The following is a 14,645-nucleotide window of genomic DNA, read 5'->3' on the forward strand; positions in this document are numbered from 1 at the left end:
GAATCAGATGATATGGTCTCTAATATAAGTATTCTATCATAACTTTCTGATACAGTTTAAAGTCAAGATCCTTGAAATTTCATATGAAATCTCAAAAGAATAAAGTCATTTGAGATAATTAGGACAGAATGTGAAGATACAGTATCATGGCTTTGAGATGGCGGTGCCTGGAGCAGAGCTGTCTTGGGGTTACAAAGATAGTGTTATAAAGATATTCTCCTTACAATAACACCCAACTCAAATGATAGATTTATTTTCAACGAAGTGTATGGATTTCTTAAAATTAACACCCTTCCCTTGTCATTGCTGACATTTGTGAACAAAATACTATTTTAAATAAGAAGTCTGGGTGTGTTAATGACCGTGCAACTTTCATTTGGTCTTAGATACAAAGATCCACTTAAGTCTTGACCACAAACCTGTTTGTTGGAGGCTCAACAAAATGGTGGAAAGAGAAATAGTGTTATCAGCACATCAATGGTACACCCTGTAAAAGGCATCTGTTAGATGCTTATTAAAAAATCAGTTGGGATTTACATCTAAATACTGAGGATGCTGTCTCTGGATGATAAAATAATTCTTGGCCATATTTACAATTTCCTGGCAAATGTTATCCTGAGTTACTATCTCTGAATCTACTCTTGTGAGACTAAATGGGGCAGAGCAACAATGTGACAGAATTTATCCTGCTGGGACTCACTCTGGATCCTGTTGGGAGAAAAGCATTGTTTGTCATGTTTTTACTCATCTACATTGTGACAATGTTGGGAAACCTGCTCATTGTGGGGACAGTGGTTGCCAGCCCCTCCTTAGATTCCCCAATGTACTTCTTTCTTGCCTGTTTGTCACTCATGGATGCTGTTTACTCCACTGCCTTCTCACCCAAGTTGATTTTGGACTTAATCTACAACAGAAGAACAATTTCAGTTTCAGCTTGCATGTTCCAGCTCTTTGTAGAGCATTTATTTGGTGGTGCTGAGGTCTTCCTTCTGGTCTTCATGGCCTTTGATCGCTATGTGGCCATCTGTAAACCCCTGCATTATATGACCATCATGAATCGTCGGATTTGCATTCTCCTATTAGTGACAGCCTGTGTTGGAGGTTTTGCCCACTCTTTTGTTCAAGTTATCTTTGTTTACAACCTCCCTTTTTGTGGCCCCAATGTCATCGATCACTTTATCTGTGACATGTACCCATTACTGGGATTAGCGTGTACTGATACTTACTTAATTGGCCTCACTGTAGTCGCCAATGGTGGGGCAATTTGTATGACTGTCTTTATCCTTCTCCTAGTTTCCTATGGGATTATTCTAAACTCGCTTAAGACCCATAGTGAGGAAGGGAGGCGCAAAGCCCTGTCCACCTGCAGCTCCCATATCATGGTGGTTGTCCTCTTTTTTGTTCCCTGTATTTTCATGTATGTTAGACCTGTTTCCAACTTTCCTATTGATAAATCCTTGACTGTAGTTTATACAATTATCACCCCCATGTTGAATCCTTTAATATACACTCTGAGAAATTCAGAGATTAAAAACCGTATGGAAAAACTTTGGATTGAAAGATTAACTATGGAAAGATTAAGATTGTTTCCTTGCTGGATGCATACTAATTCTAAAGCTAAAAATAGGCAATAAATTCTAATAAAGGATGATGCACTTTGTTCAGGGAATTCTTTAGGTATGCTTTTCTTCATACAAAGCCGTTGAGGAGCAAAATCAGTTTTCTATTGAGATTAAAGGTAATCTAACAGTTTTTTGCATATTACATATAATGAGAGAACTGATCTTATAATTACTGTTTAATTAATTTTAACTAGGGCTTAGAAAACAGGGATTTATTATTTTCTAAGCAGTCAACTAATCAATATTTTGAAATTATGATCATCAACTTTCATGAGAAATCAATGAGAACAATCCCGGGATAAATTTTGAAAAAAAAAAAAAAAACAAAAAAAAAACCACAGAGGTTTTCTAACGTAATTATTTGTTATACCACCTCCCTGACAGATTTTAATACCTGTGCACTGTTTCAGGATTTCTTCTTTTTCCTGAGTTAATGTTAACACATTTTCCATTTCATGTACTTTAATGTTTGAAGATGTTGTGATTAGCTACAGATATGAGTAGTTTCATTATATGAGATTCAGGTAAAGATATTCAGAATAGCTAATATTTGAAAGCCACGTTAAGCCAAGCTATGAATCTATTTTTGTTTTTCTACCAGTTACCTATATTTATTTTTTCAATATTTCAAAACATAGTATCAATAAAACAAAAATGTTGTTTATTATAAATTGTTTTTACTAAATGTTGTATTTCACTTAGGTGTTCTAATTATAGGTTTAAACTTATTTATTTTTTCTATTTCAGCTTTTTTTCAGTATACAGTGTGTTGGATTATCCATACTATCAACACAATATAGTTTTATTATTTGTAGTCTTAATGTTTGTTATTGTGAGGATATTTAGTAGTAGATGTAGCTGTGTAGAATGAATTAGGCTAGACATTCAGGTATAATAATTTAAAAATTGAAAATATATCTTAAAACATTCATCCTTTAAAAACATAAGCTTATCCATATTTGTAATATAGGCAGATTACTTATAAATTTTGTATCTTATATATGTATTATTATTGAAACCACTGAAAGTAGTTTGTGTAAGTGACTGGTGTGATTCCTTTCTTATTTCCAGATGTAATCTCATTGCTAAGTTTTGTATATATTTGCATATATATGTATATATTTTGTACAATATTACTTTATTTGATGAATGTAGTTTTTACATTGTTATTTATCATTTCACATAATTATTAAAATAAATTATAATTATTTTAATTAAACGTTTTTATAATGTGTTGCTTTACCTGGCACTTTTTGTTTTTTCTCATAAATTCAAATCTAATTTTAAAATTTCAAAAATTCTAATGCAAGTTCTTAACTAGTATCCCTATGTTGTACAATAGAAATCTTAAATTGAGTCCTCTAGTCTAACTGGAAAATTTGCATCATTATGTAATTGAGTTCTTAATTGGACTAAGTAATAAAAACTTGGAGCCAAATATGGAGGAAAATGCTGAGAGATCAGAGAGAAGAAAGAGCAAGCCACTACCATACCTTATTATCCTTAGAGTCTCCACAGATAAAAGTGTGAGTTTTTGTTTTTCCCTTCTTAATCCCATTTCTGCTCAGGTAGCTAGCTCACTTCCTGTGTGTCTGTGCAGGCCTTCAGACCTCTATGTTTAGCTAGTTGCAAGCTCCATTCTCTAACCTACATATAGGCTTTATTTGTACAAAGAAGATTTCACCACATATCCCTCTTTTTTGTCTAAAATTTAAAAGGTTATAACTAATATAAGAAAACTATCACCACATCATTAGATCAACAATTTTTTTCATGTCCTCATTCTAGACACTGGTTCCTATCATTTAGCCCTTGATATCTTTTAGATTTTATAAATACTTATTTCAGTGCCTAGCTTATTTAACTTAATATTCTCCAGTTTCATTCATTTTTGCTATAATTAACATTGTTCCTATTTTAAAAGGCTCAGTCATAGTCTCAAAATGTGTTTTACTAAATGTTCCTTTGTTCTTTATTTACAAACTTATTTATTAACACTTAGGTTTATTCCATACTAAGTTCAATACAGCTGCCATGAACATAGGAAGGAAATAGCAATTAGTCATACAGGTATTCATATATTCCTATTCCTGGAAGTGGCATGGATTGCATAGTAGTGTTTTCTAAAATAGCTGTGCAATTCTGTGGTCTCACAAACAGAATCTAAGGGGTGAATTTAATGAAAAACCCTTTTGACATATTAATTCTTTTTTTTTTTTAAACAGGGTTTCTCTGTGTAGCTTTGTAGACCAGACTGGCCTCAAATTCACAAAGATCCACTTGTCTCTGCCTCCCAATTGCTGGAATAAAGGCATGTAATACCACTAGCCAGTGAAATATTAATTTCTTAATTTTGCTTATTTCATTTTCTACTCTATTTTGAAAATGGTATTGTATTTACTCAGACTGAAGAAATTGCTCAGTGGTTATTGAAAGGTTCGGGCTTTAATGCTGATCAGCTCTACCTCTTTAAGAGACAGACCCTACCTCCTGACAACAGTCAGGGCACACACAGGGACATGCCATCACAACATCACCCACCATGAGTTACAGCCTGCTTGAGGACTCTGGGCATGTGCGGAACCTCAGTACTCATGCGTAGTCTTCCCTTTAAAAGTTCCAACTTCCCGGCCTTGCTCTCTCTCTGCTTCTTCTTTGCTCTGTTCTACTCTTCTCCTCTTCTCTGTTTGCTTCTGCTCCTCTTCTCTCTCTCTCTATGGCTACCGGCCATGGTGGTCAGCCATTAACTCTGTTTCTCTTCTCTCTTAGTCTCCCTACTCTGTTGGGCTTATAAGAAACTGGTTAACATCTCTCATTTTGAGCCTCCTCTTTTTCTTTATATCTAATTTAAACAAAAACATAACAGTTAATAGCACTTGCTAATTTTTATTTATTCATTTATTTACTTATTTATTTTATAGAGAATATTTTTATTTCTTTAACTTTATTTTAACTGCATTGGTATGAAGGTATCAGATCCCATGGAATGGTAGTTATAGATAGTTTTGAGCTACCATGTGGGTCCTGGAAGTTGAACCCAGGTCCTCTGGAAAAACAGTCAGTCCTCTTAACTGCTGAGCCATTGCTTCAGCACTATTTTTATTTCTTAATACATACAGATTATCCTCCTTCTCCTCCAACTTTCCTCCCCAACTCCCTCTGCCACCCTGTCCAACAATCCCCAGCCTCTCTCCAGAAGAAAGAAGGCTTCCCATGGATATCAACCAAACATGGCACAGTAAGGGTCAGAAAGACTAGTTAACCTCCCATCTTACCAAGGTTGAGTGAGGCTACCCAGTACAAGGAAAGGAATTCCCAAAGCAGGTAACTTTATTTAATTGCTTATTTATTTATTTATTGTTTTCACTACATTCTGACCACAACTTCTCCTTCCTAGATTCCTCCTAGTCTTCCATACCACCACCTCTCTTTTTATTCAGATTCATGAACCTTCATATCAAGGCTGAGTGAGGCAACTGACCTCCAAGGGGTGAGATCAAATAGAGATCTCCAATTTGGGGTCTCTCTCCACCTTTTGAGTTAACCTTGGGTGAGTGAGAATGGAACAGGAGGGATCAGAGACAATGAATGGAGAAAGAAACTTCTGAAATTAGAAGGTATTTGTGGGGTATTATGAGAGCAAAGACGATCTGTAGTTCATAAGGTTTAGATATCTTTATTCAGACAAACACCAGCCAAATGCAAGCCAGAGTGTGCCAGGAGCAGCAAAGCAGGGAAGCCAGAGAGAAGGGGTCTCCCATGTGCTTATAGCCCCTTAAAAACCAATTCCGAGTCAACCTGACCTTACATTGACCACGCTCTGACAGGCATGGTCAGGCACACCTGCAGCCAGCCTCTAACAGGCATGGTTTACTGTCCCCTACAGTGGGGAGTGATGTAGAAATTTAGTGCAATAGATACTCCCAAGGATTCTACGAAGGTGATCCCTATGAAGACTCCCAGAAATGGAAGGTAAAGAGCCTGAACTGGTCATCCTCTGTAACCAGGTAAGGTATCCAGGTATGGGACTGGGACACTTACTACTTGTGCAGAAGACCTTGGTTCAGTTCCCAACACACACATAGTGGCTTGGAAGTATTTGCAACTCTACTTTCAGGGATTCAGACACCTTCTTTTGACATTAGGAATACTATTAATGTTTATATACATGCAGGGAAAACACTCATACATATAACATGATAGGAAACAGGGTATAAGTCTCACTCCACATGATGGAAACCATAACTTGTACCATTAATGGACCAAGAACCTATGACTAGAAGAAGTCATAGACACTAGGGGAGAACCAACTAGTTTAATTCTGCTAAATGGACATAATAGTTTATTTCAAGAATTCCATACATGAGCACTGCATATATACATCTCCCACTCCTCCTTTTCTGTTCTAGCTCCTCCTGTTTCTGCCCACTCCAAAATTTCTATGACATACATATTAGCATACATTATACATAATATATATGATCTTATACAGGTGTTTTATTTGACTTTCTGTGAGTCCTAGAAATGTTTATGTTTTAAAAATACATCTTATGTAAATATGATAATTTGAATGTTATTTGCCCCCATAAACTCATAACAAGTGGCACTATAGGAGGTGTGGCTTTGTTGGAGGAAGTGTGTCATTGAATGGTTGGGATATGAGTTCTCCTATACTCAAGCTACACCCAGTGTGACAATTCACTTCCTATATCCTAGGGATCAAGATGTATTTTCTTTTCCATTCTCAGATACTTCTCTAAATGTCTGCCTAAATGCTGCCTTGTCCTGCTATGATTATAATGGACTAAGCCTCTGAAACTGTAAGCCAACCAATTGAATGTTATTCTTTATAAGAGCTGCAGTGGTCATGGTGGTATCTCTTCATAGCAATAGAAAGCCTTATAATGTCTCATATATATATATATATATATATATATATATATATAATTTAGAAATGGAAAATCTCAATTAATAATTCTGAGTGGCCCTGCACTCTTATTTGAATGCATGGGAATATATTTGGCGTTTTCCTATAAAATATGTTCATTAAAAATGTTGGGTCAGGGGAAGAATAGATGATAACAAAAATGGAGACACCATAATAGAGGGAGACATTCTAGGTTTACAGAGAAATCAGGCACTAGGGAAATGTTTGAAGATGTACAAAGATGACAGCAGCTAACAATCTAAGCAACAGAGGAGAGACTATGTTAAATGCCCTCCCCTGATAATGAGATTGATGACTAATTCATATGACATCCTATAGCCTTCATCCAATAGCCACATGATAGCCCTCATCCAGGAGCTGGTGGAAGTAGAAGCAGATACCCACAACTAATCACTGAACTGAACTGGAATCCAGATGCATAGAAGGACCAGTGAAGAGCAAAGGGGTCCAGACCAGGCTGGTGAAACCCACAGAAACAACTGGTCTGAACATCGGGGAACTCTTGCTCCCCAGACTGATAGCTGGGATACCAGCATGTGACTGATTCAGACCCCAGGAACATGGGTTTCAGTGAGGAAACTTCGGAAATCTATGGGACCTCCTGTTGTAGTTCAGTAAGTATCCCTAGCATAAATGTGGACTTTGGGAGCCCATTCCACATAGAGGAATACTCCCTGAGCCAAGACACACGGGGTTGGGCCTAGGCCCTATCCCAAAGGATATGATAGACTCGGTTGACACCTTATGGAAGGTCTCACCATCCAGGGGGAGCAGAAGGGATATGTGATAGGTAGGGTTTTAGTTGGGGGAGGTGGTCATAGGGGAAGATGGGAGGGAGAGGGAACTAGGATTGTCATGTAAAACAATCTTGTTTCTAATTCAAAGAAAAATCTGAAAAAAAATGGACATTCCAACTAGTTGTGGTAGTACATGCTAGTAGGATTTGCTGAAGGAGGCTGAAGTAGGAGGATCAAGAGTTTGAGGCCAGCTTGGGCTAAAAATGGCCCATTCCTGTCTGTACATTGATGTCATGTACATGTAATATTTCAGAATAGGCCTCAGTTCAATCCCAGAAACTCGAATCTCCTATTGTCTTTTAGATGTCAGCTGGTTACCTCCAGATGGCCTCCAGAAGAGCTCCTAGTTTGAGTAACAATAGACATAGGCCCTGGGTCATTTCACACCCATCCTGAGGGCTATTGAATTGTGATTGGAGACTACTGGGATGTGCCCTTGTGGAATGTCTGGAGGCTTGAGTATGTGCATGCCCTCTAGGACTATCTCTAAGATCAAAGGAAATGTTTCCTAGTCAGTGCTTTATACTGATAATAGATGTCTTCTCCCAGCACCCCCCACTTTTGGAGAGTGTATAGGATGATGCAGGAATAAACTGTGTTCTTCAGTACTGACTGAGAGCCCTCCTGAGATGACAAGATGTCTCTGTCTCATTAATGCTGCTGGGTATCTAAGACTTCTCTGATTCACACTCCACCACTCAGGGTCAGACCCAGGGCCATTCGACTGGTTCCAATAGCACCCCCAAAGACATCCATCCAGAATAGATGGCCCCTGTATCATGGGACTGATACAGGCCAGACCCTAGCTGTCATGATAAAAGCAAATAGAACCTTTCAAAGCAGTAATAAAAGCTATACACTTTGTGTTAGATATCAGTGGTCCTCATGCTAGTCACATTCATCTACTATTTAAGAAACTCAATGATGGATAATAGGAAAGAGAAGCTGGATCAAAGAAAAGTCATATCATTATAAGGTGAGCCATCACTTGACCATTTCCCAGTTTGTAGACACACATCTTCTTGACAGAAAAACCTTCTCAGATATATGCTGTTATTTTCATTTCTTTCCAGAACAGGTATGATTAATTCAATTAATGTACAAACTATGTGTTTATAGTATTATCATTATTCTTTTTCAGTTAATTCACTATAGTTTAGTGGTTATGTATGCTGGGGTTTCATACATTGTCTTAAAATGACATGACTACATTTTTTTATTTGAGGCAAATAAAACTTATGTGGACATAGTGCCATGGTAGAGAGTTCTGTCATAGCATGTGTGTAGCCCTAGTTCAATCTTTTGAAATTTTGTTGTTCAAACAAAACAAAACAAACCTATATGGAAATGGTTGCATATTCCTGCAATCCAGGTACCCGGAAAGTGGAAGCAGGGGAAACATAAATTCAAGGTCATCTACATGAGATCCAGTATCAAAGCTGAAAACAATTGCTGAAAAAAGTCATGAATTTGAAAGAAAGCAAAGAAGGATATATGTGCTGCGTTGAATGGAGAAAAGGGAAAGGAGAAATCATATAGTTTGTTATAATATCAAAATAACAGAAAAAAAGCCAAACCCAACAATAACAAAACCCAATACACTACAAAATGACAGTGCATCCATTCTCAGAAGACATTACTAGCAGACTAGCAAATGGCCCAAATATCCACTAAGTGTTTCACTGGGTTACTAACCATTAGGGAAATGAAAAAAAAAAAAAAAAGAGCTAAAAGTAGATGTCATCTCACATTTGTTAGAACAGTTGCTGTCAAAAGGCAGAAGGTCTGGACTTGGTGATACAAGCCTGTTACTCTAGCATTTGGAAGACTAAAACACAACCAGATTTCCATGGTAGACACCTTTTAAACATAACGAAACACCAAAATAATACATAAATTTTAAAGACCTGGGCATGTCCATATTCAGTGTTGTTTTATGTTTGAAGATCAACATACAAAACACTGAAATTTCTTGCCCTGGGGGAATGGATAAGGACAATGTGATATATAATGACACACTATTCAGTCTTAAGGAGGAAAGATACATAGCCAGTTGTTATAATGTATATCATTATGCTAAAGCATATCTCATTATCTCAAGCACAAAAAAATAAACAATGCATTATTTAGTTTTGTGGGATGTTTAGTAGACTTATAAAAGCAAAGGATAATTCTTTTCAGAGCCTGGAGGATAAAGGATAATGTGAAAGTTTTCAGTTTTAATATATAGGGACAATGGTTGTACATTGTAGCTATTATAGCTATCTTGGTTATCATCTTGATTATATTTGGCACACCTATGAAGGATTTTCTTGATTGAATCACATAGGTGAAAAGACTCACACTAAATCTCAGACACCTGAAGTGATAAGTGTATTATTGACTTACTTACAGTGACCATTTCACAGAATATACATTTAATCAAATATCAGTAATATACTTGAAATACATTTAATTACTACATTTTTTTAATTTTACAGCAATAAAAAACTAGAATACTTGAAAGAAAGCAAATGATACTGTTCATACTTCTAAAATATGAGTATATACAATGTCACTATATGAAATTTACATGTCTTTGTAGAAATTTTATCCATAGACTATATTCCAGTAGAGATGTACAGATGAGGTTGCCAGATTTGCAAACAATTGGTTAAAATTAGTCATATTTTTGTTTTCTATTTATACCTGAATTCCTACAGATATTTATTTTAGTTGAGCGAAATTCTTTGAAATATGTATCAGTATGTGTTATAGACTAGTGAGTGACTGCAGCATTCATTTTAGTGGCTATTCTCTGAAGTATCTCAAAAACAGAAAAATCTTCCCCTTGCATTCTCTTTCTCTACCCCTGTACTCAAAAACAGTCTACCAACTGGCCTCTAAAACTGAATAAAATTGAACTTTTCCCTGTAAGGAAAATCTACATTCAAAGTAAGCCTTTGGAAACTAGTTCAAAATTAATATTCCTCATGTTTTTGGTGTGAGAACAATTGCCAACTGGGAAAGTATAGGTTCAACTATATACTCGCTGTGATTTTTATAAATGAGATTTTGTACATATTATTTTGGCCCAGATTTTAGTTTATTATTTGGTAATTTTTCCTCAAGTTGTTCACTCATGATTCTTTTCCTCAAAGTTTATGTTTCTATAAATCTATAGTGATTGTCCTTGGGGACATCTCTGGAGATGCAAAGCCTAACTTCAGAATTACAAATAAAGTCCCAATGAATCTAATTAAAGGAAAGTCACCATTGGAGATACAATGATATGATAGTTTGTCATTGTGGGCTGTATAAATATTCACAGGCTTTGTTCTTCCCTTAGAAGATTTGTCTATATTAGTATTCATGTCTCTGGGTTTTCAATATATGAAATGATAAACCCAAATAAGAATGATGAAATACAGATTCAGACTATTTCCATCCTTTAGGCATCTTGAGGTCAACTGTAACTACAGATTAGTATACCTGAGATTCCAGTGTTTTAAAGGGTATTTCATTATTTTACATTTTTGTGTAAAACATAAATTAAAATTATTTTTATTAAGTATTCATGGTCTCCAACAAAATTCACCCATGTATCCTCAGCGTGCATACTTAACATTTATTTACTATTTCAAGAAATTTTTCAAATGAAAGATTTCAGATTTCTATGTTGCAAATCAATACTGAAACTTTTGTAATTATAGCATATTCCAAGTATTCAATTGAAAAATTCCAATAAGGTTAAAAAGTTTCATGTTTTTTTTTTCCTGAAAGACTGATAATTCAGAATTCCTGCAAGCATGAAAGTGAAAACAGTTCAAAATCCAGATCAACACCTGTGTCATTTTGCTCTCTCTTAAGAAGTGGAATCAATGTGTGAAGTTGTCATCATTCAGGACCAGTAATCAGGAACCATACTCCTGAATTTGGGCTCAATGAATATGTCCTCACATAGGTAACTAAGGATATAGACTTATTTGTAAGGGTTTTTTAAAATTTTGTCAGTAAGGTTGTGATTACCATTCCTGTTACAGGTTTATTGTGACCATCAAAATGTATGTAGATCCACATAAAACTGCAATGCTTTTGGATGTCTTAATGTTATAAAAATCTGGAATATACTTTCCTGATTACTATTTTAACAATAAATTTCCAGTGTAACTATTTGAGGGACCTACCCACTGAACAGGAAGTTGATAGTGTCAACTCAGATTTTCTCTTAGCGTTGTTTAATATGTTAAATATTAGAGGATAATGTAGTACTGCAGTAGTTAAATGATGGGATTTAAAGAAACTAGCATAACCCTTAAGTCTGTTGCTACTTCAGTTGATATAAATAGCAGGAGAAATAAGATGTAGGACAAAATAGCCATCAGACTTATTGAAGTGAGGAATATACAAAGAACATAGAACAGAGATAGGTGCTTTGTTTTAAGTAATGTAGGGCAAGAGAATACATTTTTTTAAGTGGACACATATAAGTGTGATGAAAGGATAATGTAATATAGGGGGAAAATTGATGATGTAGTAAATGTAGGGGAGAATACAAAATAGTGTTCTTGAGAGTGTTAAAGTGGTGGGTTGGTGAGTTAAAATAGCTGGTAAGAGTGCCTGCCATGGAACCTGATGATTTGAGTTTCATCCTCCTCCAGGATCCATTTGGTGGCAAAAGAGATCTGACTCCTGAAAATTGTCCTCTGACCTTCTCCTGTGTGCCTCATGTAAATGTGTATGGTATGGTAGCTTGATATATGAAATCAATTCTGTACCCTCTCTCTCTCTCTCTCTCTCTCTCTCTCTCTCTCTCTCTCTCTCTCTTCCTTTCACTCTCTGTATCTCTCTCTTGATCATTTCCTCCTGACAGTTTCATCCTTTCACATAACACTCCTTGTTTCTTCCTGAATAAATACTATAAATATAAATGCAACAAAATATATTCTTTCATATTTTCTCATATAATGCATTTATAATAAATGTTTATCATATCATTTTATGCTTAATTCTGTTTTGGTAAACAGTCTCTTTGGAGTAATTGTTATCCTTTTAAATTGACATTTTATACTTAATAGATTTTGTGTTCTATAAAATTATTTATTAGTATTTATTTTAGCATTTTAGATTTTTTTGCTTCCTCTTATCATAAATGAAACAGCAAAGTGTTTCCTTGTGTTCCATGACTTCAGTTTCTTTGCAACAGATTTAAAGGATACAACTGGTAAGATGCTCAATACTTGTAATTTCTCATTCAATATCGATTGTCAAATTATGTCCAAAATATACAATTTACATTGTACTGCAGAGTATGAAAATGTTCTTTTCAACTACACAAGTAATTTTTTGTTGATTTGAGAGTTATAGATTCATGTATTAATTTTATTTTTCTACTTATATTTGAATTTCAGCATCCTATAGTGTTTTTTATTTTCTACTAATGTATGAATTTCAGCATCCTATCATGTTTTTCATATATTTCTAATAATTGCTTTTTAAACATTAAATTTGTTATTTAAAAGCTTTTTATATATTTTGATTATTTGAGATCACAATATTTCCTATGTTGTTGTCTCATTATTTTTTCATGCTTTGTTTCATTTGTATATTAGTGTGTTTTAATTTTACAGTATATCTTTAATCCATATTATTTTTTCTTATTGTGCTAGCTTTATGTCTGGTTTTTCAGCTACTAGTTAGTTTTAAAAGCTAGCTGTGACAACTCATTTATTTCACAATCTTTTCTTTTTACACATATGTCCTTAATTTCTTGTATCTCTTTCAAGTAGCCTGTAACATCACTGAATTTGGAGACTCCTGTTTGTGTTCTACAAGTTCTGGAATAAAATAAGTCATGGTCTCTATATTCTTATTTCCAGAATGAATAAACAAATTTTAAAATTTTCATGAATTCACTGACATGACTTCAAATAACTTATTTGACTACTGACACAATATGCAGGAGAATCTATGGAACAAAGAAACAATGTGACTGAATTTGTCCTCTTGGGCCTCACTCAGAGTCCTGAAGGCCAGAAAATATTATTTGTTGTGTTCTTGGTCATCTATATTGTAACTATGGCAGGCAACCTACTCATTGTTGTGACTGTTGTGGTTAGCCCAAGTTTAGATGCCCCCATGTACTTCTTTCTTGGCTACTTATCATTTATGGATGCTGTTTATTCAACTACAGTTACACCAAATATGTTTATAGACTTACTCTATGAGAAAAAAACTATTTCCTTCCAAGCTTGTATGACCCAGCTTTTCATAGGACACTTATTTGGTGGTGCTGAGATTTTACTCTTGGTTGTCATGGCCTATGACCGGTATGTGGCTATCTGCAAACCCTTGCATTATCTGACCATCATGAACCAACGAGTGTGTGTTCTGCTATTGTTGTTGGCCTGGGTTGGGGGTTTTGTGCATGCTGTAGTCCAACTTCTTTTTGTATATAACCTTCCTTTCTGTGGTCCTAATGTCATTGACCACTTCATCTGTGACATGTACCCCTTATTAAAACTGGCCTGCACAGACACCTATGTTATTGGCCTCACAGTTGTTGCCAATGATGGGGCAATCTGTGTGGTCATCTTTATGCTGTTGCTCATTTCTTATGGGGTCATTCTTCATTCCCTGAAGAATCTCAGTCAGGAGGGGAGGCGCAAAGCCTTATCTACCTGTGGCTCCCACATCACTGTGGTAGTCCTCTTCTTTGTTCCCTGTATTTTTATGTATGTGAGACCTCCTTCTACTTTACCCATTGATAAATCATTGACTGTATTTTACACTGTTATCACCCCAATGTTGAATCCCCTCATATATACTCTGAGAAATGCAGAAATGAAAAATGCCATGAAGAAAATTTGGACAAGAAAAAGGAAATGAAGTGACCAAAATAAGCCATAAAGTGATGGCTGCTAAGAAAGGAAATTAATCTTCTCTAGGGACTGTTACCCTGATAGAATATTCAATCTCAAGTCATCTCTTCTAGATGACATAAACAAGCAACACTTAATGGACTCAGAAAGTTGTATTTATAGATAAACAAATATGTAAATATATATGAAACAGTAATAATTAATAAAAGAGGCCATTATTTTTTGAAAGAGTGGGGTGATGTGGGTGGTGTTTGATGGAGGAAAGGAGAGGGGGTATTATATAAATCAATACTCACAAAAGAAATTCTCAAAAACGTATAAATAATAAAATTTTAATATAAGTAAATATAAATGGCATAAATTACTCATATGAACAATGTGGAAATCCAGAAGATTATTTTAGAACACTTTCTCCTCA

At 35.3% G+C, this 14,645-nt stretch overlaps 2 protein-coding genes across 2 annotated transcripts; both read left to right on the forward strand.

The window, feature by feature from the left end:
- Nucleotides 1-653: 653 nt before the first annotated feature.
- On the forward strand, nucleotides 654-1,634 carry LOC100768931 (olfactory receptor 4A5-like). Its single transcript, XM_027420913.1, has one exon. It carries the CDS (start codon nucleotides 654-656, stop codon nucleotides 1,632-1,634), a length of 981 nt encoding a protein of 326 aa, XP_027276714.1.
- Nucleotides 1,635-13,316: 11,682 nt separating this feature from the next.
- Nucleotides 13,317-14,234, forward strand: LOC100759058 (olfactory receptor 4A15-like). Its single transcript, XM_027421076.1, has one exon. The coding sequence runs from the start codon at nucleotides 13,317-13,319 to the stop codon at nucleotides 14,232-14,234; it is 918 nt and encodes a 305-aa protein (XP_027276877.1).
- Nucleotides 14,235-14,645: the final 411 nt, after the last annotated feature.

The sequence above is a fragment of the Cricetulus griseus genome, chromosome 6 (genome assembly GCF_003668045.3).
Source record: "Cricetulus griseus strain 17A/GY chromosome 6, alternate assembly CriGri-PICRH-1.0, whole genome shotgun sequence".
NCBI classification, from domain to species: Eukaryota; Metazoa; Chordata; class Mammalia; order Rodentia; family Cricetidae; genus Cricetulus; species Cricetulus griseus.

What these genes read in the sequence shown, in the direction of transcription:
- LOC100759058 (XM_027421076.1), top strand. Translation starts at nt 13,317, where the DNA reads ATGGAACAAAGAAACAATGTGACTGAATTTGTCCTCTTGGGCCTCACT.
- LOC100768931 (XM_027420913.1), top strand. Translation starts at nt 654, where the DNA reads ATGGGGCAGAGCAACAATGTGACAGAATTTATCCTGCTGGGACTCACT.